The 22,894-nt window shown below is 46.5% G+C and overlaps 1 protein-coding gene across 8 annotated transcripts in view; it reads left to right on the top strand.

The window, feature by feature from the left end:
* Positions 1–22,894, top strand: part of mtus1a (microtubule associated tumor suppressor 1a) — a 36,942-nt gene that overhangs the window by 6,223 nt on the left and 7,825 nt on the right. For 5 of the 8 annotated variants that reach the window (XM_034291678.1, XM_034291679.1, XM_029119216.2 and 2 more), the window contains 7 exons: positions 956–3,213; positions 3,728–4,061; positions 6,432–6,683; positions 8,039–8,119; positions 8,460–8,579; positions 16,128–16,375; positions 20,782–20,848. In XM_034291678.1, coding sequence (XP_034147569.1) covers positions 1,144–3,213; positions 3,728–4,061; positions 6,432–6,683; positions 8,039–8,119; positions 8,460–8,579; positions 16,128–16,375; positions 20,782–20,848 — 3,172 coding nt within the window. In that variant the 5' untranslated portion in view covers positions 956–1,143. Of the gene's footprint in view, positions 1–955; positions 3,214–3,727; positions 4,062–6,431; positions 6,684–8,038; positions 8,120–8,459; positions 8,580–9,772; positions 10,245–16,127; positions 16,376–19,776; positions 19,997–20,781; positions 20,849–22,894 lie in introns of those variants that run through there. The other 3 variants (XM_029119218.2, XM_029119219.2, XM_029119220.2) reach the window with 3 other exon arrangements.

The following is a 22,894-nucleotide window of genomic DNA, read 5'->3' as shown; positions in this document are numbered from 1 at the left end:
CCTGCTGGCAGTACAACACTGAAGCTTTTGTTATGGAGGGGGTGAGTCTGCAGGCTTAACAGTCCAGTCAGTTTTCTTGAACAAACACGTCAGGGTTCACTGCTGTTATTGGTGCTGGTGTCAAGCCCATCTAGTCTAGACTGGCTTCCCAACATGGTCCATATTGGGGCTGTGTCATAGGATCTGTCCTCCACGCTGTCAGGCCACTGACTACTTGGCTGGCACATGCCAAAGTGGATGCCCCCTCAGACATACCAATACATTTTAATGTTCACCAGCGGAACTGGATTTAGTTATTTTGGTAAAATGGTGATTGGACTATGGATATGTTTCAGCAAATGATCTGAATTCCCTATCTGGATGTCTTAATGCACAACAGCAGCAGGTTCAGACAGCTGGGCTTCATATGTTCGTGCCAACAGAGTTTGGGTTATCTGATCTCTGGTGAATCCTACATTTTGAATGGAACTGTTTTCTGAAGTCATGAATTATTCAACAGGGTATCAATGGACTGATACACTGGACTTACTGTAACTCTATACTTTTAGCTCCAGTGCAGTGAATGGTCTGGAACGCATGGGGACCAACCCAGCCAGTGGGTGATTAAAACCAGTTCCCCCTCATGAGAGTTTTCTACCTGTATTTAACTATGTTAATGATGGGTATGTTCTAATTAATGTCTGGCTTATATTGCTATCAACAAAAGCCTAAACAATGCCTCTTCTATCTGTCACAATTGTGCTCAGTAGGTTGTTTAGCCCAGGGCTATTCATTCTTTGTTTTTAGAGAAGTCAATCCCAAATCCTTTACTGATTTTGGACTATTGCATAAGTGCAGAGCAAGTTGGGCGAAGTTCTATTTATTCAGTGTGTTTTATCGCCGAACCCTGTGATATGCCTTTGAGGAGGCGAGGTGCTCTCTCACCATTATGTCCCATGTTGTTTTTCTTTTGTAGGTGTTCTTAGTGGTGATTCTGTAAGAAGAAATCATCTGTAACTGGACGCCATATTCCAATAGATTGTTGCCCAACAATGTGAAGTGAAACCCATGGAAATGATATTCAGCAGCTTTGAAAACAGATGTTATGTAAATGAAAGGGTTCTGTAGACCCATCTGTGCTGAACGTTTAACGTTCTTGCCAACATGTCCAGCGAGCAGAGATGTGTGACGTCTAAGAGTGGACCCTTGTCACACGGCCGCCTGCGGCTGGCCCTCTCTTCAGGCCCAGGGGACCGGAATGGCAACCCGGAGGCCTACATTGGGGTCTCCTCTCCGGACTCTCTGAGGAGCTTCAGCAGCCTGAGTGACGGAGGCTCCTCTAGCCCTCATGACGTGGACATGGAGTGTTGCCATGTTGAGGGCTCCCCGCCCCTGGTCAAGAGTCCCCCGGAGCGCCTGGGAAATGAACTTGTTCAAACGCCCGGCTCCGGCTGTGTGAACGCCGCCCTGGCCCGCTGGAACAGTAATATCACTCTGGTGTACCCCGGTGACAGCCGCGGTGCTGTCTCCCCTGAGGGGGAGGAGAGCTCAGTGTCACCCTGTCCCTCTGGGGAGAACAACTGCTCCATCAGCTCTGGGGAGATGGTGACGAGGAGGAACAGCTTTTGCTTGCAGGAGGGTGACACACTCACCGTGTCTCTGTCTCTGTTGGAGTTGTCCACAGGTTCCTCTGCCCATGTGTCCTCTGCTCTGCCCGCTGACCCAGGCCCGGTACTGCTGTCAGTGTCCAGCGCAGACCTATGTGATGTCTTCCTGGAGGACAAACCCGCTGGCACCGACGCCGGACGGGAAAACTCAAGCCCTCAGCCCTGGGGAATGACCTTTATCCACTCAGATGATCACGATATCCCTTCTGAGTGTGACGAACTGGTGCTGCCTCGGCCTCCTCTGGATGTAGAACTTTCCTCTGAGTTAAGGGATATGCACCAAGGTGTCTTCCTGTGTGAGCCGGCCCTGTCTGCTGCATATGGAGGCGCTTCCCTGGCCCCCAGTGGGGAGAAACGCTCCGATGCTGGGCTGCGGCCGAGTTTCGGTGGAGGATCCACCAATGATAGGACCTTCGTTCTGCGGTCTTCAGACGAACTGGACTCTAAAAGCCCCACACATACCTCCACCCCAGTGGGGGGTGTTGGAAACATGCCCTTAGACTACCTCTCCCTCGCGGAGTCCCCCTGCGACGAACCACAAAGTCACCCTGAGAGCCCAGCAGTCCAGGCGCCTGCAGTCAAGCGAGGATCAGCCACAAAGCTCTCAACGTCAAAACCACGCTCGGTCGCCAGACTGAACCCGGGATCCGCTAACAGAATCAGCAGAGCAGAAATTAAAAGATTCAGCAAGCCCGATTTCAGCAGTGTGAGACCCAAGATCATGTCAAGACCAGCTCATTCCCTGACAATGGGAAGCCATGCACTTACAAAGAATATGCCACGGAAACAAGAAATCCCCCATTGTAATAGAACATCTAAAGCTGACAGGAACACTCCGATTAGAAACACGCCTAGTAAACTAGTCACAATGGCAAATGACCCCTCAAGGGGTGTTGTGAAGGACAATGCTGGGCCTGACTGGCTCAGTGCAACATTTATCCAGCCTGGTGATCACGAAATGTCTCCCGCTGGGTCTCCTGTTGCTCCTCTCTGTCTGATTGAGGAGGCAGAGTGTCGAACGTCGCTTAGTGACTTCCCCTCTGCTGCGGCTGGATGTGCACCCAGCAGTGAGGCCAGTTCAGAGGCTGAGCACAGGGCTTCTAACCTGGGAGGGCGACTTCCTTTTGAGTGGCCTGGAAACCAGACCTTTTCCCCTTCTCCCTCAGAGTCACCTTCTGCAGAAAGGCAGGCTGAAGCTACACCAGCCCCAGGCAGTACTGCTAAGGTTGACGACGGTGAAGTTCTCCTCAAGCACTGGAAAAGACCTGGCTCCGCCTCCCCGGCCTCCTCGACATCCAATCAGGACAAGGTGCTGGTGTTACAGCGTCGCTCCCGTTGTTGGTCGGATAGTTCCTCCACTACATCTACGTCAACACTACACAGGGAGACCAGAGCCTCCAAAAGCAGCTCAGCTAGCTTCAGCAGCCCCAAGCGTTTCATCCATCTGGGCCCGGGCCTGGACAGACCAGCCTCCCAGAACTGCTCTGCTGCCCACATAAAACAGCCTGGGAGCAGGAAGGAAACAGCGGAAAGGAACCGCAAGGAGATTAAGAAATTCAGCCTGGTGGTACGTACAAGCAAATATCTTAACATCAGTGTGTTGTGGCTTGTTTAATGAAAAGCATTATGACATAAAAAATTGTAATAATTACTATTAGAATAGCAGTGGACTATAATAATACTCCTTTTAATCGTAAAACATTTTAGATGGGCTTTTAAAGATCCTTCATTGTGAGGGGTTTGCATCTAAAGCAGCAGGCTTGCATAAAATGCACAATAAAATATCCAGGGCTTAAAATGTCTGTAATTATCTCTATATGGGAAGAGGCAATCCTGCAAGTACGTTGCTCAGCTTGAGGCTCTAGCAAATAAACGCCATGTCCTTGTGTAAGGAAACTTAGAGAATTGAATCCCCGTGGGATTGTAGTACAATTGCAGCTTGATCCTGTTGCCTGCTTTGTGCTCGAGTTATCTGAGTACGGGTTCTCTTGTTATGGCCCATGGTTTACTAGACTGTGATGAGTGGGAGAGAGGGCCTCTTGCGTGTGAGGGGAGGCAGTGACAAGTTGCTCTGGTTTCAGACAGCGTCCTCAAAGCTGGCGGTTGGGGTCACGTTAGAAGCGGGAACTGTGTATGACGGGACTAAGAGCGGATTTGGAGCACAGCCCTCCCTGAACAGAGCCAGAGCGGCCACAGCTCCAGCCACCCACCCCAGACCTCCCCCTCCAGCAGCCACAGCTCCAGCCACCCACCCCAGACCTCCCCCTCCAGCAGCCACAGCACCAGCCAGCCAGGCTCCAGCCACCCACCCCAGACCTCCCCCTCCAGCGCCCAGGCCCAGGCAGGGGAGAGATGTCTGGAGCAATGCCTCTGGAGGTATGGGTTCGCCAAAAGCCAAACGGAGCACCAAATCAGGTAAGGACTTTCGCCAACAGGCAGCTGACAGGTTTAATATACATTGTGTAATAAGGTCTCTGCTGTTTGAGAATACTTTTAGAGTGGTTTGAGACCTGGCTGTTGCTGCAGTGCTCTGATTGGACTTATACTAAGTGAAAGTGACAAAGCCCATTCAGGGGATAGTGTAAACATTGACTCCAGTGCTGAGTGAACACACGACTGCCTGCCTTTAAATAAGCACAGGCCTAATGATTTCCTAGGCATTTCCTCTGCACTGTTAACAGAGCTGCTTTGTGATCGTTTAGTAGTTTGGACAAGCACACCAGAGGGTTATAAATTGAGTCCAGCGGTAGATGAATAGTGTTTAAGGGTTAGGGGTACAGTATCAGTTACATGAGTCACTAAGTATGTTGGATTCTTCCTCTAACATGGGTCTGTTGTAAAACCAAATCTAGGGACTCTGGTCGTATAGGTGATTCCATCATTTGCCCAACACTCATGGGTGGGTGGGTAGGGTACTGAAAATATGTTTCAGTAAAATAACTGTTTTTTATTTTACTGATATAAAAGTGACCCTCGTCAGAAACTGAAAACAGAATCCAGTCGGAAAACGACTTTAGTAGTCGCAAAGTCATTTCTACACTCTGTATTAGGGAAAAATATTACCTATGCAATCCAAATTGCCATGTCAAGGTCCTCTGTAGATGTACAGTAAGTTTTTCAGTCATTTCTTGTCACATCAACCCTATTAGTTTAAACTACAAAATGCAAATCAGCAAAAGAGTGAACCAGGATATGTGTGGATCAAATGGAGTTTGGTCAGCTACTAAGTCAAATGGCAGTAATTTACAATAGTAAAACAATCAACAGTAAATGAGTTTGTTGACAAAATTGTAGTCCACAAGAATTTAGCGCTATTGATGCTACCATTTTATATCCTCATTGTAAATGAAATGGGAGTTGATGCTAATATAGATGCTTTATAGATCTTGGCAGACCCCCCCCCCCCGTGAGTTTCTGCTCCACTGAAAAATGTAGGGACTATTCTTCTGACCCAAACACTTGATTCCTTACATCACTGCACCAATTCTATTCTGCGGTTCTCAGAACTCTGTTAATAACTGCACTGCCTGCAAATTGATATCAGACTCATCCGGTGTGCTTTGATCGTCCTGATTTCTCCAGAACTTGGTCGAAGTCCACCTGTTGCAAATTCAATTCACTGGACATTATTTAGAAAAGCACATTCCTGTCTATATAAGGTCCCACATTTCAAAGTGCATATAAGATAAAAACCAAGTCCGAGCAAACTTTGTAGGCCTCTGAGAATTGAGTGAAAGCATAGATATGGGGAATTCCTGTGTTTAACCAACACTGCCCAATCTGACTGAGTTTGAGAGAATCTGCAAGGAAGAATTGGAGAAACTGAAATCCCAGGCATACAAAGCTGGAAGAAGCATACCCAAGAAAACTCAGTCGTGATCGCTGCCAAATCAAGTGTCTGAATACTTATGTACATGAGAATTAAATCTTATTGGAAAAGATTTTGACAGTTAGTTAATGTACTTAATCTACTCTGTACATGCATGTACTCTGATTCTCTGTGATGAAATTGCTTGCTTACCTTCACTTGTTAATGTCCTTACTCAGTCTCTAATCTGGCTCCTTGAAATCCTCATCCAGCCTGGTTGCGATACACACACAAGTGTTGTTATACCCATGTCTTACCACAAGAGGGCAATCTAGATAGGGGTCTTCCAAAAAATAACCACTAGGGAAGGAGAATCGGATGGATTCGTCCTCTGGTGGGAAGCCAGCTGTAGGGGAAGGAAAGGGAGGTTTTGAAGTGTTGATATAAAAGCTACAGACAAAATGTCATTGATAACCACTCCCTGAGAGGAGGCCAGCATTAGTGTGGCACTGTTACCATCTGTATGTTGAGAAGGAACAGGCGCCTGGCACCGTTTATGGTGTTTAACTTCAGTCCTGACACTGATTTAGAATGAATTGAATGGCGTCTCCAAGTAAAGTTGGCAAGGTCTTAAAACCAGGTAAGTTCACCTCCATAAATGTTGTCCTGTCACTGGCATGGTGCAGAAAAAATATGCAGAAGAGGTTTGTTATTCATCTTATCTGCTATCCAACCTGCTTTGGGAAATTATGATACTTCCACTAGAACTCTGACCCGGCATGAACAAAGCGCCCATTGACCTGATGTCAGCTCATAACAGCTGATCTCAGCCCTGTTAGCAGGTGGACTACTGAACACAAGGACTGGGTTACAGTTCAGCATTGTTCCAGAATGTCAGAGCAGCATGCGGGACTCTTTGTCTTCAGTTCTGCCACTGTTCTCAGTGCTGATCTCTCAGTCACTGTTCTGTCACACAGGTTCTCAGAATTCCAGGACATCAGAGGGACCTTCTGTTGGGAGCTCTTTAGCCAACGGCATTACTAAGCCCCCAGTGGCTGTGTCCAGACCCCGCCAGACCTCTGGACAGCCACTGGCTGTGGGCTCCAGCCAACCCACTGCCCCTCCTGCTGCGTCCTCCTCCAGACTGCCTTACAAACCCCAGAATGTCTCCAGAAGCATCCCTTTCAAAGCCAGTGAACACGATATTGTGGCCACGGGAAACACACAAGGTGAGGAACTTAATTATGGATGTTTTCCCATTGAATAATTAAAAACAAAACACACCCTTAATCTATCAGTTTGGTTGTGTTATTGAGAAGACATTCATGTTTTTTAACACCAATCTGGGAAAGAGTTTTAATCTACTTTTCACAGTCAGTCTGGTCTGTCAAGTTGATTTCTAAGGACACATCTGGTTTAATAGGAGTGGAGGGGGAGGAGCGTTAGACTGTAGATGACCCACATTCTGAGGTTACTGACCAGGCTTTGTAAAGCCCCCAGTACATCTCATTGGCTTTAATCCTTCACACCAGCCTGCTGGAGACACTCTCCGCTTCTGATTCAGACTGTGATATTTGCTGACTATTGTTGTATTCTGATTTGGAGGGCCCTTGTTAATTGTTCATTTCTTGGATGATAATTCAGCTGCCTCTACCCTCTTAAAGCCTTAGTGAAGAACGTCACAAAGATGGTGTGAATCAATCCTACGCAGTTAAATGAATGAGAGCATTTAGGGACATTCTCATGTAGTAAAGTTCAACTACACAGTTATAACATTGATTGTGTCTTAGCAAGAATGCCTTGGCATTCAGACTGTTGGGCTGTGTTCTAGAAGGGAGGAACAGTGGGCCTTTTCTCCCTCCAGCATCTTGAGCAAACTGCGACCTGATTGGCTGAGGAGCTCTGTTTTCCAGACTGGTGTCCCCCTCTCATGGTTGTCTAGGAGACTGGGTCTGTTCCAGTCTAGTTCACTCACAGCGATGCTAGAGAGAGCCCACTGAGCAAATACTACGGCTATTTATTGTTTTGTGCTTTTGTTGGAGATTTGTTAGTTCTCCTTCTGCCTTGCCAATGTCTGGTAATGGGGGACTACGGAGCTGTACTTGGACTGAATTTTCATCAGAGATTTTCGCCAATTCCTCTTTTATCCCACCAGGCAGGGATGCAGGCTCCCACTGTGACCTCACTCTGCTGACATGTCTGCTCATTGGATCCTATCGGTTCTTTATCATACCTTTGTTAGCCGCGTTAAACTGGAACGCTAGATTACCGCTATGGGGGAGTAAGTCAGACAAGGTTTTGATTTGGAGAAGGGATTGAATGTCCGTCTGCATCTGCAGGGGGAGGTTCCAGGAAGTGCTTAATTTTAAGGCACCCCTCCGTTAGTTTTAATCCAATCTAGTCACTTCAGTTGCTGTGTTACTGCCAATAAGGCACTGAGCTCTTTTGAAGATTGGCACCGAAGCCCCTTCATCAGTACATTTTAAATGTTCTACTTCCATTTGTCGAACAGGGAATCAGAAAGTCTATATCTCAAGTATCTGACGCCAATAAGAACGGGACCGTTTGAATCATGTGTGATCTGTTTCTTCAGGCGCTGCCTCATCCAAGACCACAGTGTTTAAAGCCCGACTTCTCACACACCCGGGGAGGAGCACTGTGCCAGGTGACATTCTCATACACCTGTCCTGAAGTCAGTTAGGAAATACACGTGGAGATGTTGTTGGGTCTGTCAACAGGGAGCTAATGGACGCTGCTGATAGGCTTCAGAACAGTTTTCATCCAAGGGCCTGATGATGTGTTCTAATTAAATACCTTTTATATTTGTAGAGCTTAGTTGTAGTTGGCCGTCTTGATATTTGTTAAGCTTAAGTACTGTCAGGAGCCCCTCTCCTCAGCCCTTATGAGTTGGGCGGCAGGACTGTCTGTGTTGCCGTTCTCTCCCAGCATGCTTGGTCAGATTCACACACAACTTGAACCTCACCTTCATATTCAATTGTTCACAGCTTTGGCAACCGGATGCAAGACTGCAGGGTCATCTAATCAGGTGCCCTCAAGGCCCGGAGCCACTCCACTGAAGAGAAGCGCTTCGTCAAGACTAATTCGCCCTGCCGCCGTTCCACTGGGTGAGGTTTATTTTCCTTTCCTCCTGAATAGAGCAGGCCTGCCCACTCCTGGTCCTTGGAAGAACACCAAGTGTTTTGGTCTTCCTGAACTGGGATGTTGATGTAAAGGAGTTGTACTTCTCGACTCATCACGCCTATCAGACGTGTAGCTGCTGGTTTTTATAAGTGGTCAAATCCAAGTTTTCTTTGGATGATATGATTTACTGTGACCATAATTATTGTCACACGAATTCCAGGCTGTCCGTCTTGACCTCTGGAATGTGTGGGTTCTGGGGGTTCTGAGTTTTGACCATGTAAGTGGGTTTTTCTAAACCAGTGTCCTCAAGGACCAGGGCCTTTGCTGGAGAGTTATGTCCAGTCTATAGTTTTTGTCATAGTCTGCTTCTTTGCACATGTGCTTCTTGCAGTCATAATTATACCGAACACATACGTAGGACTCTCAGCAGGGAAAGCCTATTGTTTCTCTCTGGTTCTGTGGCAGAAAAACAACCAGCTGTTGTGTGCATGTCCATAGTCATCTGTGGTTAGTGGGACTAGAGGGGTTTTGCTTGTGGCCAAGTGCATAAAATGTATCATGTTCTAGTAAAACAGTTAGTTGACTAAAACACTCCGTACATTTAAATAGCAGCTCGAGCAGCCTTCTTGAATGTTCATTATAGTTATTTATATTTATTTTTACATTTTGGACTGTTCCTTTTTAAGTGGGGGTGAAAGAACTCTTGATGCAGCGGGTTAACGCGAGATCCTTTAACCCCCTCTACCATAGCATCTAGTGAAAATGTGTGAATATAAGACTAACCTGAGGTGTAATGTATTAGACTATTTAGCATCAAGCTTATTTCCATATACTAGAGCCATATTATGCCTCTTGTCCTCAAGGAGCAGCTGAGCACACATACCGAGTAGTGTTCAGAGCTGTTGCACTGAGCGCAGGGTTGTTTTTAGGTCATCATGCTCAACCTTGCTGTGAGCGCTCCATCACCTCCTGCCATTTCTCTTCTGGTTTCTCTGTTGGTGTGAGGGAGGGAGGGAGGGAGGCAGGCAGGCAGGCAGGGAGAAGGCGGCGAATGAGAGGGTAGTAGGCCAGATGGAGCCGCCATTCGCTACAGCCTCTACTGTACACTCCTCCCACTACCCCCGCCCCCCTCTCCTCCCACTACCCCCGCCCCCCTCTCCTCCCAGCATCCATCGCACCACCATCGTCAGCCCTGCGAGATTCTGGAGCTCTACTGGTACAGCCTTGTCTGAACACTGAATGGTCTCCACTAAAGGCAGGCTTTTGCCAGGATTAGGGATTTCAGTCTGCCTCTGCCTGTCACAACTGTCCCACCGGCCCTTCTTCCTGCCCGCCCGCCCGCCAGCCTGCCCGCCTCCTAGTTGAGAGGAGATCACTGCTGTCACGGTGAACTGACTGAAACTGATTCCTGTTGTATTTCTGGGCATGTGGTGCGTAGCCAGTCTACCATACTCAACGTCTGGATTCTCCCGTGGATTTGCAGTATAGTAGTAATTGTCGGGCATATCCCTGCTTGGCTTTTGGAGAGATGTTATGGTCTCCGAAACTCTCCCTGGTCAACATTCATGTGCGCCTGACGGCCAAAGGTTTACTCCGGAACCTGCAGCTTCTGTCAGGATGCAGGAAGAACACCGGGATGTTCTACACAGGTCTGTTAATTACTGCTCCCCCGACACAGGAAACTACCCTGGGCAGGCTTTCCTCTGTTATACACATTCTGATATCACTGTTGTTGTTGTCCTTCTTGCACCGAGCTCTGCACGCTGTTAGTTGGTCTATTTTTAGCTGTTTACCAGGAGAGGTTCATCTTTCATGCTACCTGTATCTGTTTACAGGGGATCATGTTTTTCATGCTCTCTATTTCTTCATATTGTGTATTTTCTTGTTGTATTTAGCTGTCTGTGTGTTTCAGTGTATTAATGCATGAGATTATGCTTCATCTTGCATGCTGGGAGACCTACTGCTCCAGTTTCAGCTAGAAAAAAAGGGTTATTTTCAGGCGCAGTCACTAGGTTGAGCTGTGGGTAATGTTGTGACAGAGGAAAAATCCCACAGGTCTTGTCATTTTTTTTAAGCCTTCAACTGTCATTTTTTTTGGAAGATGCAGGCTGGCCAAGACGAGCCGGATAAGGAGCCTTCCCTGAAACCTTGGTATTGACATGGATGAATGTAAAATTCATGGCATGTCAAGTCATGAAACCAGATCCAGCATAGGTCGTTGTAGGTGTTCCCCTTATAAGGTAGATACGGCCTACATGGATATTATTATGCACCTCTATTATATCCATCTGACATACTGAGAAGCATATTAAAGGTTACTACTTATGTCTGAGCCATTTTGATATAAAGAAACTAATCTACTATATGTAATCTGGGTCAGTGGTTCTTTCCAGGTCAATGCAAACACGCCCCCCCCCCCACCCCCCCCGCGAAAAAGTGCCTCATTTCTGTTTACTGCTATAATAAGTCCATTTGAATTCTAAAGCACAATTTTGAGGTTATCAAATGTCAGCGGTACGCTCCGCAGCGGGTCCCATTATGGCTACGTGTACTCCACACTGTCGTGGCCAGCATCACACATGGAGGTGCCGATGGAGGTGCCGTTCTGTGTTCCTGCTACAAGGCACTGATCCGCTCTGAGAATGCCCGCGCATTCAAAATAAGTCCGTTTTGTGGGGAGTTAAATCTAGTGTTACCTAGGCTAGGTCAGAACCTAATCAGGAGCTAACTCGCTAACTTCGAAGTGTAAATGTGATTTTATGTAGTGGAAGGAAGAAGGCTATACATTACATATCAGTGCTTGTCCCGTGACACGTTTGTGGTAGCTATTCATTTAAAGACCTTTGAAAGGATATTGAATAACACAGCCGAGGTGGTTTCTGAATTTGAGTGCCCTTTGGAGAGGGCATTGTTCTGCATAAATGGCTTTTCTCTTAGCACTTTAACTGGTACCATTTGTCACCCCAAAGCCATAACAAGAGTGATGTTGTGATCTAGCCTTCTATGACCAGTCAGTCATTGTGCTGGTGTGTGACATCCCCTTGTGGCTCCAGCACTCTTCTCTATCTGCATGTTCATGTCAGACCGGGAAGCAGATTGCTATATAGCTAGGAGGAAGAGTGAGCTGCAGTTTTCATGTTATGTCATCCTGTCCATGGGCCCTTTTTAAAATAGCTTCAAGTGCTCTGTTGCCATGGAATACCCCAGTTGTATAGCAACAGAAGTACCTGGTTTGTCTGGGGAACACTGTTTCATAATTCAGATCAAAGTGAGTGTGATGAATGATTTAAAACACTGCAATGATCTGTTGCGCAATGCTTTCCCCAACAGTCCCTCCCTAGAGGCTAGGTTTAACAATATAGGAGACAAGGATTCTCATATCCCATAAAACTTTGCCCAACTGTTCCGCTAGAAACCAGCGTCTGCATTAAGTATGCTTGAGAGTGAATGACTGCAGAACAAAAATATCGCCCTCAAAAAGTAAACACACTAGTAATGATTTTCAGCATCAACTGAATGAAAACATGGCATAGCTGTTCACTGTTACTCTATTAGTGTAGATGTTATAATCATGAATTTGAACGCCTACCTGTGGACATTCACAATGTAGGGAGTTCACTCCAAGCTGATATCCAAGTATACATGGGTATATTAGGGCACTCAAATGTAAAAGCTGTAGAGATTTTGTTTTGAATTAGATTTTGAAACACGTTTTTAAACTGACCTTTTCATATTTTGCCCACAACAAGATACAATCATTAAAATGTCAGTTTATCAGGAATTCCAGAAAATCTGAAATTCTTATCTGACAGGAAAATTTGGACACAGTGACACTACATTTCTTGGCTCCGCATTTCGGCACTTTACTATGGAGGTATTTTTTTCCATGTCTGATTAACCCTTTAGAATGACGGCATCTTTTGTACACAGCCGTGTGTTAGGTTGCCAGACGGCTATAGAATGCTCACCATAATAAAGCAGATTAAACAAACTGTGGTCTGACCGAACCCTGAGGAAGTAGACATGGATGTTAGCTGCTGGCACTTCGCCAGCCCTTTGGAGACTACACCATAAGGTGGATCTTTTTGTTTGTTTTTGCCGGCCTCAAAAACAGGATGGGACAAAAAGAACCGAAAGATTCTGGCAAAGATTTTGTGGACCGACGAGACCCATTTTCTACCAGACTGATGGGAAGAGGAACGTTTGGAGAAAGCAAGGGATTGACATGAGGGGGATGTTATGTTTTGGGTCTGATAGTCCTACTGATTCATACATTTTTTAATATGCCCAAAAAAGTGGCAGAATTTACTCTGCAATGTACAGAATCATCTTGTTTACTCGGATCTGAACAGATGCCTCAACTCTTTGGACAGTGATTCATCATGCATCTGGGCAATGACCCCAAACGCACTACCATAGTTACCAAGGAGGGTTTAAGGCCAGGAAAGGACACTGTTCTGGTCATGTCGATGCCTAGATGAATCTAATTGGGCGTGGCTTTGACGTGCTTATGACAAGATAATTCAATCCCACATTAAATCCATTTTCATTGTCTTATTTTAAAGTGCTGGAATACAGAGCCAAAACTAACGGTGTGTCACTGGCCAAGTCGTTTTTGAGTTCACTGTATATTGTTGTTGATAGTGTTTTTATAAGTTTTTATATGTGCATTATCTATAGGTATAATAACTATCATACCTCAGTTAGCCACAAAATTCTAGTTATATAGCGAACAGGCTACTTTTTTTTACAACCAGCGGCCAAATTTCCTGGAATACGTCTGTAATGTTAAAATGTGTGGTAAAATAGTTGTCATCATTGTCCATATTTAAGGCTCTCACCCAAACACATTGAATGGTTTCCACTGAAGTCTCTCCAGTGCCTGGTTAGCATATGGCGAGTGGGCCGGCCTACGGTGTGTTTGTCTCTGGGCAGCTCGTGCCTGCTGCTGCAGTGTTGCGTAAGGAATCCCTACTGAGTCATGAGACCAGGGAACTGGATGAACCAGCAGAGGGCGTCAGACCCCACATACAACCTTTACAATGCCACCCTACACTCCCCTCAGACTACACAGACAAACATTACAATACCACACTACACTCCCCTCAGACTACACAGACAACCTTTACAATACCACACTACACTCCCCTCAGACTACACAGACAACCTTTACAATACCACACTACACTCCCCTCAGACAACACAGACAAAAATTACAATACCACACTACACTCCCCTCAGAGTACACAGACAAAAATTACAATACCACACTACACTTTCCTCAGACTACACATACAACCTTTACAATACCACACTACACTCCCCAGAGACTGCACAGACAACCTATACAAAACCACACTACACTCCCCTCACCACAGTGCTGGTCAAGCCAGCAGCCTTCCAGGATTGACAAAATTGGTTGTGCAAAGTGTGTTTATGAATGCTACTTAATGTATGTGGAGTATAGTTACTATAGATAATGGTTAAAGTGTTTGGGCCTGTTGAAGGTGAATGTAGGTCAGTGTTTGTTTATCTTGGGGGTGGTATCTATTTTGTTCCGTCGCTTCCTGGCTGTGAGTCATGAAATGTTGATGATGGGGCCTGAGTCCTGGAGTGAACTCCTTCAGCCTGCTGTGTTCTAGTGTGAATCCATGCCTATTTGATCATGAAAATGAAGCTTTTATGTTATGTTCTTATATATTACTGGGAACCCTCAACCCTAGTTGAACTGCTCTCCACTGGCCTTTTTGCACTGGCCTTTTTGCCCTAGTAATCCCTGTTCTTCCAATGGGTTTTTGTTGAAGTGTTTTTGGGTCCGTAAAGCTGTGACTTTAGCCACGTCCTGGCTCACTTACCTCCTAGTCCACTACAGCTCAACACTGTCCTCTGTCTGTCTGGCCTGCTGGAATGTTGTGCTCTCCGTAATATCATGCTGCTCTGATCAGACCAAGTCTTGTGGACAATGTGGGATACTGGCCCAGTAACACTTTCTCTATCTCTCTTTCTTTTTTAAATTACTATTATTATCTGTTGCTACAATATGTCTAAAAACTTGTAAAAAAAAAAAGTATATCAATACTTAAACAAAAAAGTTAATCCAGTGCTTGACTGAAAACCCCCAGACATTATTTAACCCTGGACACTTCAATTATCCACAGAAATGTGGTAAAGCAACCATCTGTATCTGCATTTATCAGAACCTCTTAACAGCACATTTCAAATACTCAGATCAGTAGAGACACAGAGCTCCTTTTCTAACATTTTCTGGCTAGGTTTTGATTAAAGTGCACCTTTCCTCATTAAGACATCAAAGACCTACTTGAAAGACCAACAGATTACCAATACCTTTGTGGTGTTTGCTCATTGATTTCAAGATGGAGGTTGAATGCAGTGTCCTAGAAACCACTTTTTTTCCAGAGAGCCTTGTTAAGCTCTGCTGTAGATTTAGCCTTCATATCAGAGGTCTTTAGAAATCAAACTCTCCCTCTTGAATCCTGCTGTTTTCCTTGCCCCTCCGAATGGAAGGCAGAGCTTCAGAATGTGTTGAATGTGTTCATGGGACAACTATGTGTTGTTGCAGGGATTTCAAAGCCTGAAGCCTCAGGCATCAGCAATATTTTACATATAGGAAGCGGATGACGGATGTATCTCATCCTTAGAACTAGTGTGCTCTGCCTCTCCCCTGCCACAACTGTGTATGTTGGTTGTTGTTGTGATTTAATTAGGTTGGCCAGTTGTCGTCCTAAATCCTCTAAGTCTGTCCTGATCCCAGCGTTATGTGAATGTCCCCAGAGGGCATCTGTACTGTATTTCCCTCAGTATTACTGCTATGTATTAACTTGTCCCATTACATAATTCCTAGGCTTTCCCCCAACAGAACAAGGCAAGCAGCACCTAGTGCCTCACAGCTTGTCACTCAAGTTCCAATCAACACGCTGCAGCCAACGCCACTAACACATTTCTTCATGACACTGTTATTTTTTAAATGTATTACTGTCTTTAGTGTCGTTGTCTCCTATCACTTCTCTAAAGCTGTGGTAGCTCTAACGTAGTCCTCTGTTCGTTCCTGGGATCCCTGTGGTTACTCTGCAGAGGAGTGTTATATTTATAAAGCTCATGTAAATCAAAACCACTGTGGCGCGACCCTGCTAAAATGAGTTCTCTCTGGCGTCCTTCGGTGTGCACAGCAGAGGGAAGATTGAATCAGGAGATGGAGATGTAATCTCATTCAGGGGCTACATTTCTCCTCCTGGCGAGGCTGGTGGAGCGGAGCATATCTCCATCTCTGTCTGGGAACGAATGGCTCCGCCAATCATCTACTAAGTGGATCTCCGGACAGACCCGTGCTACTGTCTTGTGCTGTACTGTCATCCTGTTCGGGCCGGGGGTTGGTCCGGCGTGTTGCTGTGTAGAAGTCCCAGGCTAGGGCTGATGGGGCACTACCGTGGCTAGTCTTCGTCCCAGCCGTGGGGGCATGCAGGCAGAGATGATGCTGAATGCTTTGACGCTAAACCCTGGATGTTCTCTTGCAGTGGATAAGACCCGTCACAGGGCGACGCCGCGTAGCCAGCCTCCTCCGCAGCCTCCTCCGCAGCCACCGGTGCTTCCGCCGGCCCGGAGCGATGGCCGCCCAAATCTGGTGCCGGCCGGGGGTGCGGAAATCCACCGGCCGCGGTCTGAGTGGGAGGACCGGAGCCTTCAGCAGCTCCAGGGACTCCTGGTCGCCAGTAACTGCAGATTTGAGGCTATGGTGGTGGTCCTGCAGCAAGCCCTGAAACAGGTAGGAAAAACATCTTCTAGTAACCTCGACCGTACGCTTAACAAATAGTTCTACCATGGAAATAATATTTGCTTATTAGATTAGCACTTAGTTTTTAATTATGTGGCTCTGTGCTTGGTCAGGTGTGACACTGGACCGTATGAACATGTTTCTATGGTAATGTATGTGTACATGCTGGCTTCCAGGAACTAGAACCCTGGGGAATTCAATCTTCCCTTAGTACGCTATCAGTGGGCACCTCCCCTCTCCCTGGGCCACTGTTCCACCAAGCCCAGCCCCATCTCCACCCTCTGGTAGTTTGGGCACATGGGGATGGGTTCATATTGAAGGCTTGCTGGTGTTGGATAAAGACTGATGCTTAAGCTATAAAATGAGTAGAGTTGAACACTAGGAGCCTTACACAGTTTCTTTTATCATTATGGTACAGTGTTGGCTATTGGATGACTCATCATGTCTGTGTCCCCATAAACACAGTGTAAAAACAAACCGCATCTGACCTTGGCTTGGCCATGAAACATAGTGCCAACTCACTTTAGTTCTGTTCTGAGGGAATGGAACCCAAAATGTGTGTATAACTATAGTCAGTGGTAGGTTTTTCAAATGCTGTAATTCTGAATGGTTTAAGTCTTTAAAATGTATCTTGTCGCTTACTTTCGCTCATTCTCACTCACTCACTGTCTCTCTCACACACACACACACTGACCCATACATTTCTTGGTCTCTGAACAGTTTCTCATTGACAAAATGGTTTTGATTATTTATTATGGTTTCCTTGTTATTAATTTCCAGTTCATACTCATTCTGATAAGCTCTTTGCTTTCCTCATTTAGAGGGTCATATCAGTGAAGTGTCTTTCTGGTTCTGGCTCTTGTCAGACTGTGCCTGATACTGGCGGACGTCATGCCAGTGTCCCAAAACTGCCACTGTTTTCAACATAGTGCCCTAGATTTGACCAGGTCCCTATGGGCATGCACTATGTAGGGGGCCATTTGGGAAGCCGACCATGTCTAGGCCACAGAGACCCCTGGGAACCAGCTGCTATCATCCCTTTGAAATGAGGTCTCAGTACCTAATCTGACATCACTGCCATTCAGGCCCTGAGCTCAGCCCTGGCAAAAACCAGGCTGTGTGTGTCCCTGTGTCCGTGCACGTACTGGCTCTGTGGGTTTAACGTGCACTATATGTTCGTGTTAGGTAATGTCCTGATATATTTTCGAAGCTCCTTTAATTTTGAAGCCATAGCTTTGTTGCCTCTCTTTTTAAACAGGGAGCCAACCTGTTTTCAACACACATCTATGGCTGACACCAAATAGGTTCTGTCATGTCCTACTGCAGCTGATGGGGAGTAATGCCGTGGGACATGAATATAAAATCAGTGACAAATCGCACACACATGGAATTGTGAAAGTCCCTGACAAATCCCAGTCCTCCTTTATTGGTAGAGATGAGACCATTGGTCTCATGGTTTAATTCAGACCAAATGCAGCTAGTTGTCCCAAGCAGTGTCTTGCTATAAAGCAGTAGTCAGAACAGAAGAGGTCTTGAGGGATGGAATCCTTTGTGGAAACAGGGCTCAGTTGCTGTGAGGACTTTATATCTGGAGGGGGTGAGTTTCGACATTTGGGTGGATGTGCCGTCTTTGGATGAACTTGCGCTGTTCTTGTGAAATAATTTCAGCTGATTTACCTCACTGAACAGTCTGTAGATCTTGAGGACCGTTGGAGTGCTTGTCAGAAAATGGGTGCGTTCCATTGGTTAGTTTAGCAGGGGACAGCGTTGACAGATGGTTTGAAGGGTTGTCAAAACACAGTTGAAATAATGTACAATGAGGTTAAGTGATTGTATTGCTTAGTGTCTAAAGACAGTCTTGTTCCAATGACTTTATTTCACAAGCCCCCCCCCCCCCCCCCCCCCACACACACACACACACACACACACACTGTCTCCATATCTTTTGTGTGTCTCTAAAGTAGGACTCCATTAGGGTGGAGAGGTTGTGAAAGTGAGTATTTGAGCAGACCCAAACGGCGGAACAGTGTCTCTCTGTCTGGAATGGTGGTGAGGCAATTGTCCCAGCCACCCCCCCCCCCCCCCCCACCCACCCCCTCCCCTATGTAAGTCAGTGTTAGCCTGGTGCACGTCTACTGTCAGGGTTAACAGGTTCATTATTCGGCTGTTATCAGTATGTCACATTGTACTTAATGAATCCCCTAATAGCGTTGATGTCCCACATGTGTGGAATGATTTGACGGGCTGGGAGTGTATGACTAGGTAAAGGACGTGGCCTGCTTGTTCTTGAACATTACAGCGTTGGAATCTAGTAGCCAGTCAATAGGCCAGTAATAGGAGGCTAGGGCTTGCCAAGTGTGTGGGAGAATGTCCCAGCTGATAATTTGATACGCTTACGAAAATAGGTTGTCCATTTTCTTATCTTTAGCTGATTAGTCAGAGTTGGACGTAGGTACCAACATGTAGAGTTAAAGACTGGGCTTTAAAAAAGGGAATGTTTATTGCCGTGATGAAATAATATTATTGAATTATTCGGATGTCAGATTAGAACCCAGTTAATTTTCCTCTTCAATTTCTGTACCTTTTTTTTCTTTTACGTGAAGGCCCTGGCTTAATGTTCCTTTGTAGTTCTGCATTCATCACCTAATGTTTCCAGTGTATTGGAAGCTGAATTGATTACTGGGGGATTTATTGATCCGGACCTCACCCGATGGCCCGTTTTAAATGACGTTAGCATGTTGTCAATGATATGGTGATTTGTTGACATTTGTTCAACTAAACTGAAAGCTCTCGATGATTAAATGTGTGGGCTCTAACCGATTCTGTAAATCGCTTTATTAAAAAGGTGTCTGTTAAATGGTGTATACATTTTGATTATATTATGTTATATATTATCTGTTGGCCTGTTTTTGTACACAGAAACTGGACTTATCATTGAAATACAGCGTTTGTAATTATGCCATATTATTTTCTAACCAGCACTGGACCCTCTCACATAGTGTAGCTATTGAGGTATTGCATAGAAATATGATATAAACCCAATAACTTAATGCATGGCGGGGGAGGGGATTTAGGGGTTGCGTTGGTAATGATTCCTTCTCCTGGTGCCGTCCGTTGGGAATGTTAAGGCCCTCTCCTGCTACACAACAGGCTAGAAGTGCCTCCTGTCAGGATCCCTGGCCTTTTGTCTATGGCTACATCCCAAATGGCCCCTTAAATTCTTTGTAGTGCATTGTTTAGGACCAGGACCCTTAGGGCTGGCACTGCTGCCTTCTACCACAGTCTTAAAGAGCCCTGTGCTCAGCTGTGTAGAGGCTGTCCAAATGCATTCTGCAGAGTGCCTCTCTTTTAGAGTGAATACGGTAAAGCTCTCTGCACTCTGATAGCGGGCCAATGGAGCTGTGTTTTCAGTCCAGCCTCAGTCAGATGTAGTTGGAGCAGTTCAGCGTGTGGAGGTGGTGTTCACCTGGGCTGCTGTCCTGTGTATTCTGGCATTCTGGGCCTTTGTAGCCAGGGCAGACCCCCCTCCCCCCGGAGCCCCAAGGCTGAGACCGGACCATGGGCGGTTCAGGGAGCAGAGTGTGCCTTAGCCTTCACTGCTGTGGCGAACCGGTAAAGGGCTTTTTGTTTGTGCTGTGTGAGTAGGGGAGATGGGACAGGGACTTGTGCTTCATTACTGGAGGAGATCATTTGACTCATCTGTTCTGTGACTGATGACTCATTATCCTGAGTATCTCCTTGGTGCTGTCCCCGGACTACTCTGAGGGAGGTGGCTCCCGGACAGTACCAGACCTGTGGCGGTACTCCTCCGTTTGGTGTTAGTGGTGCTGTGTGTTCTGTCTGGGATGGATCTGTTAAAGAGTAAACCGTGTGTTTGGCTTCCCTCTGCGTCAGACCGGGAGGCAGACGGGAGCTCTGCGACTACAGGGCTGGTCTCTCTCCTCTGCACAGAATAGAGGGAGAGAAAGAGCCAGAAAGGGGAAAGATGGGGACGGACAGAAGAGATGGAAAGGTTTCTTTCTTAGCTCATGCAAAGAGGGCAAGCTTTAACTCTTCCCTTTCTCAGTGTTATTCTTCTTCTCTAATGTATTGTATTAGCTGGTAAAGAAAATGCACTGTATTTGAATGCTATATTATGTTAAATAATATTTAAATTTAAATGGAAGCAATGCAACTTCAATAATTGGCCCCATATCCTGTCAGTGAAAAGAGGAGGACATGGGAGCTGTCAAGAGAAGCTGGCATCTGTCAAGTGATGATTTTTTGGTAGTCCTATTGAGAGCAATTTAACCACCCTATTCCTTTGGTTCCTCCTATTGAGCCGTTGTGCCGGCAAATCAATTCCCAAAGGAGTTCTTTAACAACCCCTGCTGATGAAGTGTCTGTGTCATCCCCAGCGAGACGAAGCCATGAAGCAGCGGAGGGACCTGTCCCAGGAGCTGATCACCCTACAGGGCCAGCTGGGTAAGAACAGACACATCACAAAGACAACTGGAACTCCTCCAGGGTGACGTATTCCACAGGTACCGATCTGGGATCAGCTTCCCCATTAGTGGGGAATGCCAATGGAAAAACTCCCTCAAGATCTGTGTTTCTGGGACACTTCACCCCGGAGCCAACCGTAATCATCCCCAACGCAATACTTTAGTATGTTTCCTGAAACACACCACACTGATAGCGGCTTAACGCTGTTCGTATCTGCAGCTCGGATAGGTCACGGTTAAAGCACTTAGCTTCCGGCTCCGAGCCAATCCATGTTTAGGAGTTGGGTCTAGCACAAAGGCCAAGGCAGGATGAATATTCTTTGCGTTGACAGTGATGTCGTGCTTGTAGCATGTTTGCCCCGAAATCATCTTCGTGACCATGTCTGAATAAAAATTAAAACCACGGCTTCCGTGACTACAAATGAGCGTAATGAGCAGCTTTATTCTGTCACATGCCCAAACTATCTGACATAAACAGCCAGTGAGTTGTTCTTTGGCAGACCCTGTTGCTCTGTCACTCAATCAGCCCTGTAATTGGATTCTGTTCCGTCGCTCCTCTTCTGGCATGTTCCGTCCTCCGAGAACAGGTTGGACACCTAGGACAGACCCATTGTCAGTGGACGATTTGTTAGCCCCGCCTCTGTTCTGAGTGGCGGTTGATGGCGGTTAACGTTACCTTGTGGTCCCCCAGTGAGGCCTGTATGGGCGGAGTAGGCTCCATGTGCTGGGATGCCCCACAACCCCAGACTGTGTGTGTGTTCTGGACTTTTAAACACTTTTCAGTCATTACTATAGAATGTCAGTGGGTGATGATTATTAGAATTGTGTTGTCAGACTTTCCAGCGAACATTGAGAACATTTGGACTATCCGTAATATTTATTACTGAAACTGATCATGCTTCTGAAAGAAACCTGTGTGACCTGTGTTATAAACATCATGTCTTACCCAAACTGCCTGCAGCTCCTGGTACCTCCTAATATCCCTGTGAGAACAGGAATGTCAGTTGATAAAGGATAAGTAACTATCAGAGGACCTGGGACGTATTTACAATCTCTGACCTCCCCCCAAGCCATCTGAAAAGGCCTAAGAACACACCCACTCTAGAACGGCCTTGGACCCGCCCCTCATGGCCATACTGCGGTTTATGGGCTGGAGTATTCACCCTCTAACTCACTCCTGTTCTCGTGTGGTCTGAAAGCCTCTAGCTCAGTTCTGATGCGGTGGTCTGACCAGGGGGGGGCTGTGCGGGCCCCCTCCCATGTGTGTGGTCTGACGGCACTTAGCCTTGGGGCCAACACAGGACTCCTCTTTCTTATTAAGGCCAGTGTATCGGCTTCGTAGCCCATTCTGTTGGCCAGTGAGAGTCCCCCCCCGCCCCCCCCCCCCCCAAGACCTGTTCAGACATACCATGTAGTCTCTGGTGCTGTTGGTCCCTGGTACATTACAGGAGACGTTGTGGGAGGACGGGTCGTTCCTCCTGAGCCACTGCTGTTTACACCCCAAATGGCATCATATTTGGTCCCTGGTCAGACGTGGTGTGCTACTACCTAGGGAATAGGGCGCCAGTTGGGACAGTTTTATGACTATCACTCTGTATACTGCGTCGACTGAGGTCACCAGACCGCTCAGTGGGTGGCTAATTATAGCGTACTGCTTTGTCAGTTTGGTGCACTACCAGAGTCACCATACACTCATTTCAGTTGATTCCCCTTCGCCAATTTTCAAAGACAAGGGCATGGCACCATTCTGCCTCACCACCTGCAGGGAGCATTTAAAATCACTCAGAGCCCGACAATAAGACAAATACGGACTTCCAGATGTGGCTTCAGCCCCAATCCCCAGATGGGCCCTGCGGTGTGGTTCAGTATGATGAATTTGCCTGGAAAGGCTCCTGCGACGACCGTATCCTCTGTTCTACATCGTGCCTGTGGAATGCGGGACTGGAGTGCACGCAACGATCTGATGAATAGGCCCGGTATTAGTTTGGGCTCCGTCTCCGTGTTGGGCTGACGTTTGACTTTTTTC

The sequence above is a fragment of the Esox lucius genome, chromosome 4 (assembly GCF_011004845.1).
Source record: "Esox lucius isolate fEsoLuc1 chromosome 4, fEsoLuc1.pri, whole genome shotgun sequence".
In the NCBI taxonomy this organism is placed as follows: Eukaryota; Metazoa; Chordata; class Actinopteri; order Esociformes; family Esocidae; genus Esox; species Esox lucius.
The sequence above is the reverse complement of the archived record's forward strand: the minus strand, read 5'-3'. Positions and strand labels throughout refer to the sequence as shown.